At 33.1% G+C, this 20,990-nt stretch overlaps 1 protein-coding gene, 1 long non-coding RNA gene and 1 pseudogene across 2 annotated transcripts in view; 2 read left to right on the top strand and 1 right to left on the bottom strand.

Annotated features, from left to right (window-relative positions):
• The window catches only part of RSBN1L (round spermatid basic protein 1 like), a 41,929-nt gene that overhangs the window by 3,964 nt on the left and 16,975 nt on the right, over window positions 1-20,990 (bottom strand). Inside the window, exons 4-7 of the mRNA XM_011365218.2 lie at window positions 9,408-9,545; window positions 7,497-7,639; window positions 4,161-4,328; window positions 174-282 (exon numbers count right to left, since the gene is read on the bottom strand). Coding sequence (XP_011363520.1) covers window positions 174-282; window positions 4,161-4,328; window positions 7,497-7,639; window positions 9,408-9,545 — 558 coding nt within the window. The remainder of the gene's footprint in view (window positions 1-173; window positions 283-4,160; window positions 4,329-7,496; window positions 7,640-9,407; window positions 9,546-20,990) is intronic.
• LOC111743107 overlaps window positions 4,178-20,990 on the top strand; it is a 53,457-nt gene continuing 36,644 nt past the window's right edge. Inside the window, exon 1 of the long non-coding RNA XR_002781584.1 lies at window positions 4,178-4,293. This is a non-coding gene — a long non-coding RNA (uncharacterized LOC111743107). The remainder of the gene's footprint in view (window positions 4,294-20,990) is intronic.
• LOC111743147 lies at window positions 8,412-8,530 on the top strand (annotated as a pseudogene).

The raw sequence follows: 20,990 nt of genomic DNA, 5'->3' as shown, positions 1-20,990 counted from the left end.
TAAAAAAGGAAACAAGGAATACCAATAAGTCTTTTCCAAAATAAAAATTAAACTGAAGACAATTAATGGTTTAAAATATACCTGGTATTAATCAATGTTACCCTAATAAACTTAATTTAAAAATAAATAAAGATGTAATCAGAAAAAAATAAATTAAATTAAATTAAATATACCTGGGATAGTGGAGGTTCATGTAAATCTAACTGCATTCGTTGAACTACTTCTAAAAAATCTTCAGCATGAAAACAAATCACATCTTTGGTTATTCGGGGTTGATTAGGCCTAAAAAATAATATGAGATAAGGAAAAATCTGCCATTAATATCTCATTGTGTTGTTCTATTAAAGTCAAAGCAAAAATACTTTACAGTCAAAACCAAAGTACTGTCTTAGAAATAAAGTTAAATTGTAATTAGAAGACCACTTTAAATATTTAAACAAAGGGGTAATGCCATGAGTTTTGACCTAAACAGATAAAAACAACTCACCTCATTTTATTATAGCTATGTGGTAAACATATTTTGAAAAGTTAAAATGATTTGAATTGGTAAATTACGCAAATCAAAAAGAAATGAAGTGTTCTGTCTTAAAGTTAAGGTCACTACTTCAACAAATTAAGTGCTAAAGCTGAAAATACTACATAAAAATTAGAGTTAAATATGGGGGAAGGGAATACTTTCTTTCAATAAAGATATATGTAACAGCAATGGTACCTAACTCCCTTAAATAATTCTTAATAAACTAAGAGACATTCATTTAAAAAGTACTGATAAAATAAACTATTACCACTCTATTTGCTGGAGTTAATAAAAAAGTACTAAAATAAAAACTGTTACCACTATTTGCTTGTCTTTAAATACAATCCTAAAAACTCTCTGATTCTTCAGTTAATTAGGAACATATATTTTTACAGATGCTCTAAAATGTATTTTGGAATGAAATTACAAACAACTAAATACAAAAAAGAAAAAGAAAAAAAAAAACATACCAAGGCAAATTGTAACCAATTTTTTAAAAACCAGTGATAGAGAAAAACCTAAAACTCATGCATTATATTAATATACGGAGAAAGAAGAATAAGAATGATTATCTCATCAGAGATAATGCAAGCCAGGAGAGAACAGACCATCTTTTAAAAAAAATGGAAGAAAAAGTCAATCTAGAATTCTATATCCACCAAAAATACCTTACAAAAATATGAAATAAACATGTTCAGACAAACAAAAGCTGAGAAAATCAGCTTTTTGTTGTGCCAAAAGACCGGCACAACAAAAAAGGCTAAAGGAACATCTTCAGACTGAAGGAAAATGATACTTAGATGAAAATGTAGATATATTCAAAGAACTGTAGAACACAATAGGAAATATGAAAGGTACTTTATTATCATTTTTAAAATCTCTTTAGAAATAATTCTTTATAGCAAAAGTAGCATACTGGGGGCATTTATAGCATATATAAAGTAAAATGTATGACAATAATTAGCACCAAGGCCAGAATTGGGGGGGGGAGGGCCCGTGGGCGAGCTTGAAAGGTTTTTACACATCACACAAAGAAGTATAATATTATTTGAAGGGAGACCGTGATAACTTCAGACCAACTATTAATAAGCAAATAGTAGAGGTATAATGGAATGCTAAAAAAGACAAGGGGAAAAGGAACAAAAAAAAAAAACAAGAGGCAAACGGGAAAAAGATGGTAAATTTAAATCCAAATTTACTGACAGTTACATTATATGTAAATGGTCTAAATACTCTAGTTAAAAGACAGATTATCACTGGAATTGGAAGATATATGGTGTCCACATGAAACAATAATATAGACACACAAGTGAAAAGCCAGAGAATGGAAAAATATATAACATACAAACACTAATCATAAGAAAGTAGACCAGCTATATTAACATCAGACAAAGTAGATTTCAGGACAAGGAACACCAAGGATAAAAAGAGTATTTTATAATGATAAAGAGGTCAATTTATCAAGAAGAAATAATAATTCTAAAATGTGTAGTCATAAAATGTGTAGTCACCTATTAACAGAAATTCAAAATATATGAACAACATTAAAACATTATGCTAAATGAAAGGAGCTAATCACAAAAAAAATCATATCATTCCATTTATATAAGATATCTAAAATAGACAAATATAGAGATACAGGAAGTAGATTAATGGTTACCAAGAGCTGGAAGATATAGAATTGGGGAGTAATAGCTAAAAAGTCCAATCTATAAACAAAGTGTATCTCTTTTCAAGGTGATGAAAATATTCTATAGTTGTGCTGATAGTTGCACAACTCTGTAAAGATACTAGAAACCACCGAATTATACACCCTTTAAATGGGTGAATTGTATGTCATGTGAATTATATCTCAATAAAGCTGTTACCAAGGAAAAATCCATGAAGAAAAAAAATGACTAGCAAAACTGAAAGGAGAAACAAATCCAATGTTACAGTTAGAGGTTAGTAAACAGACACAAATCAGTAAGACTATAGAAGCCTTGTACCATACTATCAATAAAGGTGACTTAACTGGCATTAAGAAAGCACTATATCCCCCCAACAAAAGAATTCTTTTAAGTACACAAAGAACATTCATCAAGATAGTCCACAAAACAAACCCCAGGAAATTAAGAAAGAGAAATAACAGAGTATATTCTTTGACTACAAGGAAATTAAATTAGAAATCAAATCAAAAGAAAATCTGGAAAAAAATTCTCAAATAATGAAAAGTAAACAACGGTCTTCTCAATATTCTGTGACTGGAGAAAAAAAAGACACCAAACAAAAAATTAGAAAAGTTCTGAACTGCGTAATAATGAAAACACAGTATCAACATTTGTGGAATATACCTAACAGAGTGCTTAAAAATTTAGTTTTAAATATAATATCAGAAAAGACAAAAGGTCTCAAATCAATAATCTAAGCTTCTAATATAAGCTAGAAAAAGTAAATTCTTTCCTTAAAAGAACAAATAAAGAGCAGAAATAATAAAATAGAAAACAAAAAAATAGGGAAAAAAATAAATGAAATGGCTGATTCATTTTAAAAAAACAATAAAATTAATAAATTCTGGCAAGACATTAAACACAAAAATCATTAACAATATTAGCAAACTGAATCCAGTACTATTTAGTGTTATCATAAATATTATCACCTGTATTATATCATATACCATATATAATCATGTATAAAACCATGTATATTTCAGATATACACACATATTTTTCTTAGTTATTCCATATTGTCATATATGTATATAATCATATATACAGATGTGATATATATGAAAATACAGAATAATCAAGAGAAGTTTTTAAGCCCAGGAACAGAAATGGAGTTATGGAATTACAGGACCTTAGGGTAAGTTATGTTTAATTTTATAAGAAACTGCCAAACTTTTCTACAATTTCCAAAGCACTGTATAAAAGTTCTGGTTAATCCCTATCTTCACTAGCTATTGGTATGGTCTTTTAAAAAATTATTAGCAATTTTAGTGGGTAGGTAGTGCTATTTCATAGTGGTTTTAATTTGCCATTTCCCTTATGATACAATTATTCTGAACAAATTTTAATGTGCTTATTGGCCATTTGTGTATCCTTTGTAAAATGCCTGTTTAAATATTTTGCCCAATTTTAACTGGACTGTTTGTTTTCTTAGTCTTGTAAGAGTTCTTTATATACTTGGATACAAATCATACACAGAGAACAGCCAGGTAGAACAGTATAAAGAAAAAACACAAGATCTGAAATTAAACTCAGCTCTACCAATTATTAACTATATAATTATGATAATGTTCTCTAACAACCCTGAGCCTCAGTTTCCTTGTGTGATGTATATGAACCTAAAAGTAGATGAGAAAATTAAACGAACATCTGTAAATGGGCATACAGTAAGCACCAAGTGAATCTTAGTTTTTCTTTTACCTTAGATAAGACAATTATTGTCACCTCTAGTCACTTAGAAAATGAATTATTTCAGTCAAACCCAAAAGATGAAAACTAGATTTTAGCAACTGAAACTCTTTAGTGCAGTGATATCATTACAATATCCAAATACAGGGAACAATGAAACTTTTTTACCCACAGTAAGAATTACTGAGCAACTTCCCAAGAAAAATTTCAGAGAAAACCTTTCATTAAAATAGCAAGTTAATATATACCACTCTCCACAGTGCACAGCCTTCAACACTCCAACAGCAGCTGTCGTCTGTCGTTCAAAACCTTGTCCTATGTGATCGGCATGAGCTCTGGTCCTGTCTTCAAAGAGCATCTCGCGTGGCTCACTAGTCCGAGGTAGGTACTGCAGGTTTTTTATTTCATTGGTAGTTCTGTTTTAAAAAATTACATTTGTATTTTATATATATTTTAGAGAGGAGGGAGGGAGAGCAAGGAGAGGGCAGGGGTAAGAGAGAGGCTTATATAGTAAGGTTTAATTGCCCTCAAATATTTGTATTAAGGCTTAACTGCCATCAAGTATTTAGTAATCACATAATTCAGATTGAAGGAAATTTTAAATCACCTGCTTTCAAATCAATTTTATTTTTAAAATGAATAAGTACAAACAAGAATACATATATAATCCACTCCTTTTCTTAACACATCCTTCATAAAAGTGGCAGGCTTAAAGCAATATTTACTTGGATAAGAAACTAAATTATGGGTGGTTGTGGTTTACCCAGGGTTCCCTGTACCCAAAATCTTTACCTGATACCCCCAATCAGGTCACCTAGCTAACACAAGGTATATATCTGGAACGAACAGGTAACTCTAAAAAAATGCATTAATTTAATATTTATAGACCATCTACTATATACCTAGTGAAAAGACAGTAGTAAGACAGACAAGTTCCCTACTCTTGTGGGAGTTTATACTCTAGTGAGAGGAAGATAAAATAAATAGCAAGAAAACACCAGGCATAAGTGCTTCTACAAAACATGCATGGTTTATTGGAGGTACAAAGTTAAACCTTAGCTCCCTCTTAGAGGACAGTCATCTCCCACTGGCCCTCTCCTCCACAGCTCACCGTCTAGAATCCATATGCATACAGAAGCTGCTGAATACTTAGCCTCACTCATGGCAAAAACCCTCTCCAATTTTGCTGTAGAAGGGGAAAAGGGTGAGAAGAATTTCTTTGATTGGGAGGCATAATCTTATTCATCTTCCAGTATGGTTTTTCTGTTATTTCCAAAGCCAAGTCCAGACTGCCCCATAATTTTCTCTTCTCATCCTAGTCTATCCCCTAACCACTCTTCTTAATAAATTCTCTAATTTCCCACCTTCAGTCTCTACTATTTATTGTTCTTTGTGCACTCCAGCATTACAGTCTCATTACACACTTACAAAAACACACAATGTTATAATATACTTTTTTGCTCTTTGTGATTAAGTTTTTACAGGTGTCAGAAAGCTAGATGATGATGTTGCTTTCTGTGGAAAGCTAAGAGGCTTTCAAGCTTCTTATATAAAGCACTTGGCATAGTGCCTGAGGTAGTGTTGTTATTAGTTTGGTCAGACTATAAAGTGATGTGAAAGTATCCCATGGATTGTAATTCCTGAGGTGTAGGCAAATCTTTACGGGGCTGCTGAACTCCCTTAAATTTCATATAAAAGTTTGTATATATCTGCTTTGTTCTGGGGGAGAGGCTTTCAGATTCTCAAAATGATTTATAAATCCTAGTTAAGAACCACTGAAAAATATACCAATTTTACCATTTATTACCAACCTATAAATTCACTTAAAAATTTTTTATTCAACCAATTAAAATTTATTAAGCACTCGGCACTCCGTTTAGGCGCTGGAGACACACTAGTAATAAGCACAACATAGTCCCCGCCCTCATGCAACCTACAGTTTACTCAAGGACCATTTTTTCCTGTTTGTTTTCTTTTTTAATAATCAGTGGGCCCAGTAAAACTATCTTTAAGTATCTAAGAAAAGGTATCAACTCCCCCAGGATTATCCACTCCATCTCCTCACTAATGTTAACCTAGTGTACATCATTTCACTTTTCTCTGTGCTCACATACACATTATGCACATGTTTTTCATTTATTCTCATAAAAAAAGAATCATAGTGGACATATTACTTTACATTTTGCTCTTTCAAGTGTCATGGATATCCTTCCAGATCCACAAACATATATGATTCATTTATTTTAACTATTTCACTGTATTCTTAAATAGAAATGTATTAAAATGTAGTCAACCATCCCCCTGTTAATGGGCATTCAGACCATTTTAAACTTTTTTCTCACTACAAATAATGCTGCAATTAACATTCTTATCTATTTAGTGCCTTTAGCACTTTTATTTTGGGGACAGATTCCAAAAGTAGGGTTTAAATCAAAGAATATATATGTTAAAACTTTACAAGCTATTGCTGGATTACTTTCACAAAATAATTACAGCAGCTTACCTTTCTACCAACAATATATAAATGACCTGTTTTCTCACATACCTAACAGCCTGTAATATTACTGCTCTATTAAGAATTTTTGTCAGTGTAATAAGTAAAAATAAAACCACCTATTTTAATATATATCTGACTACCTGAGGCCTGTTTTTATACTGGGTTGTTTTACCTTTTTTTGTCAATTTGGGAGTGCTCTTTGTCTTTAGTCCGTCACATGCTACTAATGTTTTAGTTAAGATTTTCATAGTTTTGAACTTTGTTGTCTTTTCTCTCACATACTATTGACATTTTTTATATTGCTGAGGAAGGTCTCTCCTAGACTTAAAAATTTTATTCTAATATTTTAATTTTTTTCTCTTATTAAATCTCCAACTTACTTCTTGTGTGAGATAGGGGCTATGGCTTTGTTTTCTTTCAGATGGACTGCCAATTATGCCAGCATTATTCATTAAATAAATCTTCCTTTTCCTCTCATATATTAAGTTCCCAATATACTTAGATCTATTCGTGTACTCCATCCTATTCTAATGATCTTTTTGAGCTTTATAATAATTTTTACTAATAAAACAAGGTCCCCTTCACTTATCTTCTTTTTCACAATTTTCTTGGCTAGTTGCCAGCTTTATTTATTCTTCCGTATGAACTTCAAAATCATTTTATCCAGTGCTAGAAGTGTGAGTCTAATTGAAATGCTGAGTTTCAAAGGACTATCATTTTTATCTAATCCAGAACATTGTAGGGTTGGTTTTTCATTTATTTAGATCTTATTTTATATCCTCTATGTTTCAGTTTCCTTAATATGGGTTCTGAATATTTCTTATTAAATTATATCAGTTTATAACATCTCTGTTGTGAATGACATTTTTTCCATTCCTAATTACAGTTTGTTGTTATTTGCCTACACTTTTTGTGTCTTATTCATATTTGATGTTTTTTCAAAAATTTTATCAGCATGTGTAGCCATTTTTGAATTTGTATTCCAATTATGATCTAAACTTTCCCCCTCTTCCACTAATTTTCCACACACACATAACCCAACATACAAACACCCATCCTCCACAAGAAAAATGTGTATCCAACATACCTTTTTCTTTTGAAAGGTGACTTTGGCATATCAGCCACAGGGATCATTTGTTCTCCTGGGCGTACCCACATGATGGGTCCATCATCACTATCTTTTCGATTCTCTAATTTTAGACTAGATAGTGTCCCCCATGGCAGTGTACACTGGAGGCAAATAATTATATAGAAATCAATTATATTCAAAATGTATCTTTAAATATACATTAAAGAATACTACCCCTTGACAATCTTTTATCTATATCTTTATACTTATACATTTGAAATATATACCTGTATTGAATATATGCCTATATATTCACACATTCTCCATCAAAAAACTCTATTTCAATTATTCTTGAATGATTACCTCCCCCAACCCTGCCACAGATATGATTCACTATATTCATTACTTGTTATGCCTCCTTCTACCAAATACAAGATATTAATAAGTTGGTAAAATAAGCAAGTGTTCTCCATGAGAATCTACAAAAATGATCAATTAAGTTTAAAGAAATGGCTACCTAGAAAAAAAAGATACCTCTTTGATTAGTTATAATGAAAATCTAATAAAAAAGGAAAACCAAACCAAAACCAAAATTTATTTCTGTTTAGTAGTTGCTTGAAGAGACTGCTGGTCTAAAAGCAGAGAATAATTCCTTGAAAAGAGAAATGACTAAGGGTCCATGGAATTAAGAGAATGGTATTTTTAAAAAGCATTCATCCCATATTCCCTTTTCAAAAAGAGGAAAATTATCAAATTTCTCCAGAAAAAATGTATTTAATTTAGCTCATTTGCTTTTATAATTAAAATCTGAAACATAAATATTTGAATTAAGGGTATTTTTTAAATACCATTCAAAATAAATGCAACCAAATTCCATGATGTCACTAGTTAGGAGAAACAGAAAAGGAAAAAAAAGTTTAAAAGAATAAAAAAAGATACGGCCATGCCACCCTGAATGTGCCCGATCTCGTCTGATCTCAGAGGCTAAGCAGGGTCAGGCCTGGTTAGTACTTGGATGGGAGACCACCTAGGAATACCAGCTGCTGTAGGCGTTAAAATAAATAAATAAGTAAGTAAGTAAATAAATAAATAATAAATAAATAATAAACAAACAAACAAATAAAAGAATAAAAAAAGAAATGAAAGGGGAATGGAATGGGATAAAAAAGGAAGAAAAAGATACACACAGAGATTAGAAAACCAAACAAGCAGAAGTAAAAAAATAAAACTCAACAGATTAAGTGGTAAATACTAGTGACAAACTGATCTTGCTGCATTCTGACCTTTGAATTACTAATTAATTAACCTAACTACATAGCTCAGAGATTTCTCTCTCAATGGGGCAGCCCGAGCAGCCCACAAGAAATAAATGTTTTCTGAAATTCAGAGACTATAGAAAAAAATTAAGAAACCTATCTAGAAATCATTTAAAGATTTAATGGGCCTTAAAACTACATAGTTTAAATGCTGTCTTTTATGTATGACGAAACTGACGCCCAGAAAGTTTAAATGGCTTGCCCAAGCCAGCCAAGAATGAAATACGAATGTGCTACTTCCCATGCCAGTTTTCCACAATGCCAAATTGCCATTCCCTTCTCCTAAGCACTTCAATTTAGTAGACTTCCTTCCTGTACTTCTTAAATCCTCTGGTACTCAGTTTATAAAAATCTAATAAACAGATGAAACCTAATTTCCTAAAGAGACAGCAACAGGCTTATTTTCTGGTGCACCATTTAGCTTTGCCATTGTAATTGGTACCGAAGTCATACGTACACACTACACTAGAATTTTAGTTTTTCATCTCTTCCTTTCCTTCTTTCCAATTCAAATGAAATAAAAAAATTTATAGTTCTGAAACAGCCACCTGTATCACCTGTAGTATGGAAGTAACACCCACAAGTTAGACTGCTTGATAATGTTTTCTCTTACTTTTAAAAATGGTGAATCTTCCAACATATCAAGGAACTCAGGGAAGTAATCTCCCACTTCTTCATCAACTGCTCCTACCAAGCTGATCTGTCGCATTGGGCCAGCTCTATAAGTACCGTGAGAATATGTTCTTTTTACCTGAAGGATATGGAATTGATTAAAAGTTATACATAAGATAACGCTTGCTATCATTGTATAACACTAAATTATATTATACAAGAATATCAGAACATAATGTGAAGCAAGCAAAACAAAAACCTTTACAAGCAGTAAAAAAAAAAGATATTAAAAAAAAATCTGTACTAAATCAAGCTATTTTACCTTTAGTTATTCCTACACATGGCTTATGAAAACAACTGAGATAACTGACTATAACTTCATATAATACACGAGTTCATTATGTGATCACTGAAATTATATTCAGAATATGTATACCTACATTTCCCTAAATAGTTCATATCTCTTTATCAGAATTTTCAAAAGTGCACACTGAAAACGTTCCATTAAACCATTGTTAGTGGTTTGTATGTCTAAAAGGTCATCAGGAATGACCTTCCCTTCTAGATCTTACCATTAATCAGGACCCAGTTTACATTTCTAAATCAGATGAAAAACCACTAGAGATTGAGAACCAGGTGTCCTAGATCCCAAATCTTCTTTTGCTATCTACCAGCAGTGTGACCACCAGAAATCACTCAAATTCCCTGAGTTTTAGTTTCCTTAACTGGAATGATTTACACCTCAGATTGCTGAAGAAAACTTAATTGTGGCCACTAAATTTAGAGAGATCAAATTGTCTCAGTTTACCTGGCCCTGTATCAGTTTTAAAAAAAAAAAAAAAAAAAAAAACAAAAACCCTACTATAATATTATTAAACTACAGAGAAGGAATAAATACAATCAATAATCAGAAGACCAAAACTAATTATTAACAAATTTAACATTCAACCCTCTTAGAGTAAAATCTGTTTAAATGTTAAGTAAAAATATGTATCATTTAATAACAAAAAATGAGTAAAGCTCCTTGGGTGGTAATATTAAAACATGTTTCATCTTATAACTTAAGTACTTCACTAACTTTGATTTAACCAGATGTTATCTTAGGTTAGAATGATCATTTTGTTGATTGAAGAGAATATTACTGACTTAGCCATGTCATCTCATCCAAATTACACCTTTACATTAATTTCCAAATTTACAAATGTTGTTCTTTGTTAAAAAATAAAATAAAATGAAACTCATGTCTAAATTAGTACAGACCCAAATACTAAAAACTTTAACATAATACATTAAGTAAATTAGAGACAAACTTGATTTTTCCCTTTCTCCTATGTCTATGTTGGGGCTACCTAAAAAGAGGCTATATCTTTTGATGATTTTTTTAAAGTATATTCGTATTAAAACTCATAAATATTTCAAAGGATATTTGGGAGAAACTGAACTTTAAAGAGTAAAGGAACATAGACTTTACCACTTGCATTATAATCTTAAATATTGTACTTGAATCTTTATAGTTAGTTCTTGTCACTTCATGGCAAAATACATACATATTATATGTAAAATTCACTTACATACATAATTTGCTATAATAAAAGTACAGGACTCTCTCCCTTTTCACCAATGTGTGCTAAAACTGTAAAGTACATCTTGTCTGTCCACTATGAAAACTGCAGGTAAATTCCACTAAAACATATGGTGTTTATAAAAACTACGCATACTTAACTATCATGTTTAAAACAAGATGACAACTTTCTTCTAAAACACTTATTCTCTAGATATCCAAGGTAATACTATGATAAACCAATAAGATGAATACAAATATATTTAAGTTTTATAAATTAAACTGAAGTCATTAAATCTTAGTTTATAAAACTAATTTGAATTTTTAAACACACTGTAATATAACTTTAAATTACATACCATTTAACACAATTTCCTAGTGTAATAACCCAGTACTTCAAACATATACTAAATCAGTTGGAACCATTAATATTTTAAACATGGCAAATTACAATTAACAATGTATTCAAATTCAAAAAGTACATAGCTCTTAATAAAATATTGAGATGGAACTGAAGAAGCTGTTAAAACAAATATAAATATACAATCCACACACTTTTCACTTCTTGATTTAGGTGACTACTTTATTACAATATTATATAGCAGTCGTCCCCACCCTTTTTGGCACCAGAGACCAGTGTTCTTACGACAATCTAATTCCTGATGATCTGAGGTGGCGCTCAGGCGGTGATGCTAGTGCTGGGGAGCAGGCTTGCTACTCACCTCCTGCTGTGCGGCCGTATTCCTAACAGGCCACAGACGTACGAACCCACAGCCCAGGGGTTAGGGACCCCTGCTACAGCAAAAACTCAAAGAAAGCAAATCTACAATATCTTCAGGAAAAAAAGCCTCAATTCTCCCAAACTCTCCCACACTCTACAAAGACAGTGACTCATAAATGAGTACTCTTCTTACATATGTCTGTTTCCACATTAGGCATAATTCTAGTCTCTAAAATGATAAAGGATAAAAACCTACAAATTTAGAAAAGAGAGAGAGACAAGAGGCAAGCGCAGTTTCAGCTCCCCTAAGACATCAGTGTTATAACATAATAATGACAAACCTAGACTGAAAATAAGAGTTAAACTAAGTTGCATATGCTCAGTAAAAAGGATATCTTCATTAAAATCTTGGTATTTAAAATTATATGCTTCCTTTGTCTAGAAAAGTCACTTATCTAAAAAACTTCACATTTTCATTACACAACACAAGATTACTATATTTGCTTCTACGCAGTTCAGTAAACATTAATCAAACTATCAGTTTTCTAATGCAGTTAAAAATTAACCTGAAAATATCAAAACATGTCACTGCTTTAAAACATGACCTATATGCTTCCTATTAGAGAAATGTAGTTATAAGGAGTACACATATTGTTCCTCCCAATAGGTATAGCACTCTCAAAATGACAAGATGGGAATGATATTTATATATTTGCAAAAGCTTATATTTCAATAGTAAGTTTATGTTTAGATTGTGCCTTTTAGAACAGATATAACATTTTTTATCTAAATCTCCTCCCTATAGGCCCTGTACCCTCAAAACACCTGCCACCATTGTGACTGCATTTTCACTTTTCCCCTTATATGTTCTCTATAAATGTTATAAAGGGAAAGGAAAAAGCAGAAAATAGGAGACTTCTTGCACCCACTGCCAGTAAGTGTCAATAACAAAATCTCAGAAGTTTTAGTTAACAGAAACAAATTATGTTTAAACTAAAATCCTATTCGTTACTCTTCATGTAATCTTTAAAAAGAAAAAATCTTATGATTCTGGGATCAGCATGCTCAAAAACAAACAAAAGGTAGCCTTCCTGACAAGAAATACATTGCCAAATATAAATCTATAAACTTTAATACTGCTTTCTCTTGTTTTACTTATAAAAATTGCTCCAACAGAAGCAACAAATATAGTAATAATTCAAAAACCATGAAGAATGACTCACTTGAAACAATTTGCTGTTTCTCAAAATGTGTTCCCTGATATGTCATTCCCTGAAGAGGGGATGCTATAGTTCAGTAAGTTTGGAAAACTCTTTCTATTTAGGAAGTTAACCACACACACTGGCTATTTAAGTTACTGTGACACATCACAGTAAATAAACATAACTTATTTGGCCCAGCATTACACAAACTATTTTGACTTTAAAACCCGTTTTTCTTATAGTTGTTTCAGTATAACTATCGATATCCACGATATTAAAAGTTCCACAGAATACTTTAATAGTGATCCATAATAAATACAGAAGATATTATAGATGTTTCTAGCTAGTATCGGCATCAATCTAATGATAATACAAAAATAGGATAGTTATTAGAGCCAAAATTTTAAGGGGTTAAGGGCAGAAGAGGCTGTTCGATTCTGCTTGTTAGTTTTGGGGGTGAGGAGGGGTGGGGGGAAGATGAGAGAAGAGAGTCTCTTATTTTTAAAAACAAGGCCAGCTCATCATATCCTTACTGAGAAGAATCTAAACATCTAACAAAAATGAGAGTGCCACAAGGGGGAGCCATTCCCCACCACATCTGGCGTATCCTTTGGAATCGAAATAAAAGCAGCAATGGCATTTAATCAACATTTTATTTCAAAAATATCCACATAACCTCGACTAAAATAAGAATGAAAGTGTTATTCATTTTAAAATTAGTACAATAAAGGAAAACGGTTCCTTTCTCAATTAGATCATCTGGTACCTGCCATATTTTGTATAGATTAGTTCATAAGCATTCAAGGATGTAACAGGCACACAAATGGTCAAAATGAAAATTCACTGCAAAGGCAGGCAATGGTTCAAAGACAGCATATCAAATCATCTTTATTGGCCTAGCACAGTGAATGACCCCAGCATGAATTCAATAAATGTTACTCCTCTCTTCTCATTCTGCAGAGAGGCAAGGCTAACAAATGAGATCAGATTTAATAACTGTTTCACAATTAATATTAGCCATTTAATTATGAATCAACACCCTGACGTGTTATTTGATACAAACAACTTAGAACCAGTTTAAAATATAAAATAAGATTTAGAGTTTGGGGAGGAAGGAAGGATAATTAGAAGAGAACTGCTCCAATTTTCATATTCTCACAGTTCTTACTACAGGGATGTGCTGATTAAATACTGAGTGATAAGATAGAAATCCTACTTATTCCTTAACAGATAAAATTCTTGTCTAGCTTGCCTTTTTGTTTCTCTACCATTAAAGAAATAGGAGAATAATAAATGTCTGAATGAATACTTGAACAAAATAAACATGATAGAAAAACTAGGATGTATGTTAGGAGATTGCAAAATTCTTGGCCAAAAATTCTTCTCAAGTATGTATGCTGAGCAATGTGTGACTGTGTGCCATTGATCATCAAGAACTGAGTCTGGGTTTGGCCATGTGCTCCCTCTGACCAATGGGACACTGTACAACAGAAACAAAGGCTTATGCACTGGAGATTGCTCTCTTTCTACTCTATGGAACCCTGCAACTACCACCATGTGTATGAGCCCAGGTTAACCCGCCAGATGATGAGAGAAAAGTGATCATCACCCCAGTTGACACTGCACCAACCACCAGACATGGGAATGAGGCCTTCAAGCCCCAGCAGAGCTGACAAAGACAAAAGAAGTGCCCATTCAGCCCAAAGAATGGTGAGAAATAACTTTAAGCCACTATACTTTGGGGGTTTCTGTTTGTTTACTGCAGCAAAAGAACTGATACAGATACGTCACAAACTTTCAGCAAAAACCATATATGTTTCTATTCTCAAACAGACTTTTATCATACAGTTTGACAGACATTATACCACTCACCACAGGGCCACATTAGAGAAATGACATGACCTATAACACAATATATAATTCCACATGGTCTTCAAAATTTTCAGGCAACCAACATGGATATAGATGCAGATGGAAAATAAAAGAACAGGATATCCTGATCCTCAATTACTGTCGTGTGTGTGTGTGTGTGTGTGTGTACACACATGAAACTCAACATGTTTCAAGAATAAAGGCTGAACGGGTACAAAATAAGTTTTTCTAAAAACTACATACAGAGTAACAGTACAGAAGTAAACACCATTACTATAAAGATGATAGAAAGAGCTACATAATTTGTCATTTTTTTTTGTTTCCACAGAATTTATGGCAGATTATTTTGGTTGCTCTGATCTAAATAATCAAAAGAAAAAAGAGAAAACAAAACTAGTCTCCTCAGGATGCAAATCCAGCATGAATTAAGTTTGGGTTTCACAAACCACTGGTAGTCAGGGCCACTGGGTTGCATAATCTGGGGAATGCTATTCACATTACTGTAAAAGACTGCAGTTACAACTTATGCCATCATATATACCACAGTGGCCATGCTTTTCGTATTGATTCCTTTGAGTATGATTTAAATCTGGACAAATAAGGACCTGTCTTAAAATTCAAACTAATGGGTTTTTATTTACAACATTACAAGGTTCATTATTTGCACAGTTCACAACATTAGAATACAAGAAAACACAAAATACATATTTTAACATTATATACTCTTATTTTATCCATTAAAAATAGTGTTAATTACATATAATCATTACCATTATCGTGAATTCTTTCTTTGATGCTGCTAAATGTATTTTCCGAAGTAAGATTAAATAAAAAGAATAAAGATCAGATTCGTACTCTTCTCTATTGACTCACTCTATTATACCTCTTCTCACATGTTTCGGGATCTTTATATACTCCTTATTGGACTGGTTTTGACTGGATCAAAGGTATTTCATAATATAGAAGGCAGTAAAGGAATTAAAGGATAGTTACTAGATTACAAAATTTTAAAATTTGAAGATTTTCGCTACAGGTGTGCTTTTCTCTACAACTAGAGCAGGTTCTACCGAACCTAGCCTATTGAACTTAGTTAATGAGAAGTCATGAAATCATCAAGCTTTATTTCTGGGCAACCACCGGAACATGAATTTGGCTTTATTTTGCTCACAATTTGTCTTTGTTATAGTTGATATTAAGTCAAACTACATTCCAATATTAATAACTCCCTTCCTTCCCTTAAAATACTAACACACATTAGCTCAAATAATATTATCATCTCAACCAATTCTTTGAAGACAAATTCACATGGTAGTATGTAGGCTAATTCATTTGACATCACCAAAATATACAGCTTCACTATGTGTTTCTACTAACGAGCATACATAGATAAGAGGGAAAGAGATGCTGGAAGAGAAACGAAGTACAAGGTACAGTCTCAGTTTCTGAAGGTGTTAATGTCAGACTCCAGGAGGTGCTCCGAGCTTCCAAGTTCTCAAAGAGAGTGATTAACAAAATGAAGTTCTCAAATACCTAGGAATAGGTCTAATAAAAGATGTATAAGATATTTAGGCTGAAAACCAAAATATATTGAGAAAAAATAAAATGGCAAATGAAGGGAACACCATTATCACAGATAGCAGTTCTACCCAAACATCTATAGATTCTATGTAATCCCAATCAATATCCCAGTAGACTTTCCTGTGGAATCTGACATGTTAACTATAAAATTTATATGAAAATATAAAGAATGAAGGAAATCTTAAAGAACAGGAAAATTGATAAACTTATTCTACTAGACATCAAGAGTTATTATAAAGCTACGGCAATTAAAACAAACAGAAAAATGAAAGTAAAGAGAGTCCAGAAATCCACACATACCTGATCAACTGATTTATGGCTAAGGTGACAATGCAATGCAATGAATAGGAAATGAATGTCTTTTTGATAAATGATTGTGTTTACTGAATATCATATACAAAAATTAATTCCAGAAGAACTGTAGATTTAAATGTGAAAAGTAAAACAATAAGTTTCCAGAAGAAAACTTTGGCGAATATATTAATTACCTTGGGATAGGCAAAAATTTCTGAAATAGGACATGAAAAGCACTAACCATAAGTGGAGGGGGAAAAAAACCCTATAAATTAGATTACATCAAACTTAAGAACATGTAGTCATCAAAAGACACTCTTAAGAGTGAAAAGATAAGTCACTAACTGAAAGGAAGTATCGGCAACACATATAGCTGACAAGATTCTTATCAACAATATGTAAAGAATTTCAATAAATCGATTAGGAAAAAAACCCAATAGAAAAATGGGCAAAAGAGTAGACCAGTGATTATATAAAAAGGTGCCTGACCCCCTTAGTCTTCAGGGAATGTACAAAACTATTCATAGCACCTCTGTTATAACAGCCACAAACTGGAAAGAATCCAAATATCTACCCACAGTAAACAAGATAAATAAATTGTGGTATATTCATAAAATGGAATAGCATACAGCAATGAGAAAATATATAGTTGCTACACACAAGATGGATGAATCTCACATTGTACTGAAGGAAATAAGTCATACATGACAATGTACATACTATTTGATTCTATTATATAAAAGTTTAAAATAGGCAAAATTTATCTATTTTTCAGAGTCAGGAAGTGGTAACCTGGGTATCTGTGTATGTGTGTGGTGGTGGGGGTAAACTGAGTAGTGATAAAGACAGAGTTGGGGAGGGCTACTAGTAATTTTCTACTTTTAAAAATCATGAGTGTGTTCGATTTGTAAAGATTCATTAAGCTATATATTTATAATGTGTACATTCTGTGTACATATTATACTTCAATAAAAAGATTACTTAAAAATCAGTTTAGAAGAGTTTTTAAAAAGTTTACTTTTTAAAAAAATTTTAAATAAAAAACAGAACTGCCATATGATCCAGCAATTCTATTTCTGGGTATTTCTCCAAGGAAAACAAAATCATTATCTTGAAAAGATATATGTAACCTCCATGTTTACTGCAACATTATTTATAATAGCCAAGACACATAAATAGAAACAATCCAAGTATCCATTGATGGTTGAATGGATAAACACACACACACACACACACACACACACACAGGAATATTATTCAGCCATAAAAAGGAGGAAATCCTGACATTTGCAACAATATGGATGGACCATGAGGGCATTATGCTAAGTGAAATACAATAGATACTGTATGATCTCATTTACACGCAATATCTTGGCGGGAGGGACGTATTCAACAGATTGGTAGTTGTGAGAGATGGGGGCAGGGGGGTGAAAGGGTGAAGGTGGTCAAAAGGTATAAACTTGTTATAAGATAAATATGTCATGGGGATATAATGTTCAGCATGGTGACTACAGTTAACAATACTGTGTTGTATATTTGAAAGTTGCTAAGAAAGTAGAGCTTAAAAGTTTTCATTACAAGGAAAACATTTGCAACTATGTATGGTGATGGGTATTAACTAAACTTACATGGCAATGATTTCACAATACATATATCAAATCATTATGCTGCACACCTAGAACTAATACAGTATTATATGTCAATTATCTCAAATAATCTCAATTTAAAAAAAGAAAGAAAGAAAACCCCATTAAGCAGTTACTCCTCATTTCCCCCTTCTCCCAGCCCCTGGCAGCCACTAATCTGCTTTGTTTCCATAGGTTTACCAATTGTGACTATCTCATATAGAAACAGAATCATACAAAATATGACCTTTTCTGACCGACTTCTGTCACTTTTCATCCACACTGTAGCATGTATTAGTATTTTATTCCTTTTTATGGCTGAATGATATTCCATTTTGTGTACATATAGCAATTTAATCAACTCTTTATCCATATATGAAGTATTTCAACTCCCTACCATCAATTAACACACTCTTAAGGGTCCTCAGTCAGAAACTAGTTATCATCTTCGACAAAACAAAAAGCTGTTGAGCTGTTGTAATATTGCGCTAAGCTACTATAACAACACTCTGTGTATAACCTGTTATATTCCATCAAGCATTTACAACCACCATCCTGTGACTGAGTACTATTGTCATCATTATTTTGTAGATGAAGAAACTGATAAAGAGCTTAAGTAGCTGTTCAATGTCACAGCTGGTAAATGGCAGAACCAGGACTAGACTCCCTCCCCTTATCATCCACCCCATATCAGAGTTCATTGAGCTACCACACTAGCCCAGTCAGAACTCACTTTTTTTTTTAATTGTAAAATGATTCTACAAATTAAATTTGGAAGGAAGGTTCTCACATTCAAGACAAGAAAAACAGCAAGTTATAAACTAGTTTATCTCTAAATATATATCTGTCAATCTTGTAATTAATAAAGCATTTTCCCAAACAGAAAATTGTATAAATTGTTTTCAAAATCACTTTCTGATTTTATCTTCCTGTGGCCGATGCTCACACGTAGTTATTGACTTATGTACTGCTGTTGAAGTTAAAAAAAAAAATGAAGAGCAAGAGAGCGGGAAAAAATGATGTAGATGATAGAGGGTCTGTTCATCCCTCTGGGATCTAGATGAACAAACCATACACCTAGGGAGAAATCCAAGAAATCACCCTGCAACGTAGAAGGTAGGACAGAGCAAGGACTCACGGCTGACTGGTCTTGAGTGGCTGAGTGAGATGGAGCCAGCGGCAACAGCAGAAGCCTCTTAAAGGGGCCGTGTCCATGAGCGAATTTTCCTGGTGACAGACCTGCTCGCTCTGAGCACCAGTACTGATTTGGCTGCGCGCAGGGAGCACCAGGGATGTACAGGGAGACATTGTCAAAGTGAGGGCCAAGGCAAGACTCGCTCTGTACAGAAGTGCCAGGGGTATCCATTATTCTCTGTTGAGCCTTCCCCCTTCCCAGTGCACAGACACAGCGCCACCATAGCCCTGACATCAACAAACTGGATAACAGAGGTTGCTCTGCCCAGAGGATTCTCTGAAACTCCACCTCCCTCAACACGCGGCCTCACCCGAGCCACATTCAGGTGTACCCTCAGTGAGTCAGGTGCTCCTTGCTGAGCAGTGCCTAGACTCACACCAGAGGCAGCTGGCTTCGGTTTCTAGTGTGGCTTTTTCAAGCAACTATAAGCACAGCATTCATGGAATTGATTGCTGAATTTCAACAGGTAGCCCCGGACGGGCACAGCTTGGGCTAAATTTGGCCTGCAGCTGAACCCCTCTCAGGACTGTGCCACTGGACACTACTTCACAAATCCAAACTAATAAGACTGAGAGACTTAGGAGCTTTAATTAGTACACAGAAATAGACACAAAAGGCAGCCAAAATGGGAAGACAAAGAAGCAGAAACCATGTGAGAGAACAGAACAGAGATCCAGATATAATGGAGTCAAGTAATCTAACAGGTGCAGAGTTCAAAACACTGGTTATAAAGATGCTCAATGAACTTTTGAGAAATGTAGATAAATTCAGTGAGAACTTCAACAAAGAAATAAAAAATATAAAAATGGAAAATATAAAAGGGAACCAGTCTGAAATGAAGAAGACATTATCTGAGATGAGAAGTATGTTAAATGGAATAAACAAAAGAATAAACAAAGTGAATAAAGAAAAGGATTCAAACATCCTATCTAGAGGACAGGAAAGCCAAGGACACTCAATCACAATGGCAAGAGATAAGATGCCAAAACTATAAAAATTATTTAAGGGCATATGGGACACTATTAAGGGTCCAAATATCTATCAGATCAGAGTACCTGAAGAAATCAAGATGTTGAACAGCTGTTTGAAGAAATAATGATGGAAAACTTCCCTAACCCGGTGAAGGAAATGGACATAAAACCCCAGGAAGCTCAGAGAATTCCAAAAATCAGAGATCCAAAGAGGCCCACACCAAGACACGTCATAATTAAAACACCAAAGGTTAAATACAAAGAAAGAATATTAAAAGCAGCAAGAGAAAAACAGATAGTTACCTACAAGGGAACACCCATAAGACTGGCAGCTGATTTCTCAACAGAAACTATGCAGAACAGAAGGACTTGGCACAAAATATTCGACGTGAAGACCCAGGATCTACAACCAAGGATACTTTATCCAGCAGTTATCATTTAAAGTTGAAAGACAGATAAAGAACTTCCCAGACAAAAACAAGCTGAAGGAATTTATCACTACCAAGGCAGTATTACAGAAAATATTGGAGGGACTTCTTTAAGAAGAAAAAACATGTATCAAAAA

This window comes from Pteropus vampyrus, unplaced genomic scaffold, assembly GCF_000151845.1.
Source record: "Pteropus vampyrus isolate Shadow unplaced genomic scaffold, Pvam_2.0 Scaffold107, whole genome shotgun sequence".
In the NCBI taxonomy this organism is placed as follows: Eukaryota; Metazoa; Chordata; class Mammalia; order Chiroptera; family Pteropodidae; genus Pteropus; species Pteropus vampyrus.
Note: the sequence above shows the minus strand (reverse complement) of the source record. Positions and strands in the feature narration are given on the sequence as shown.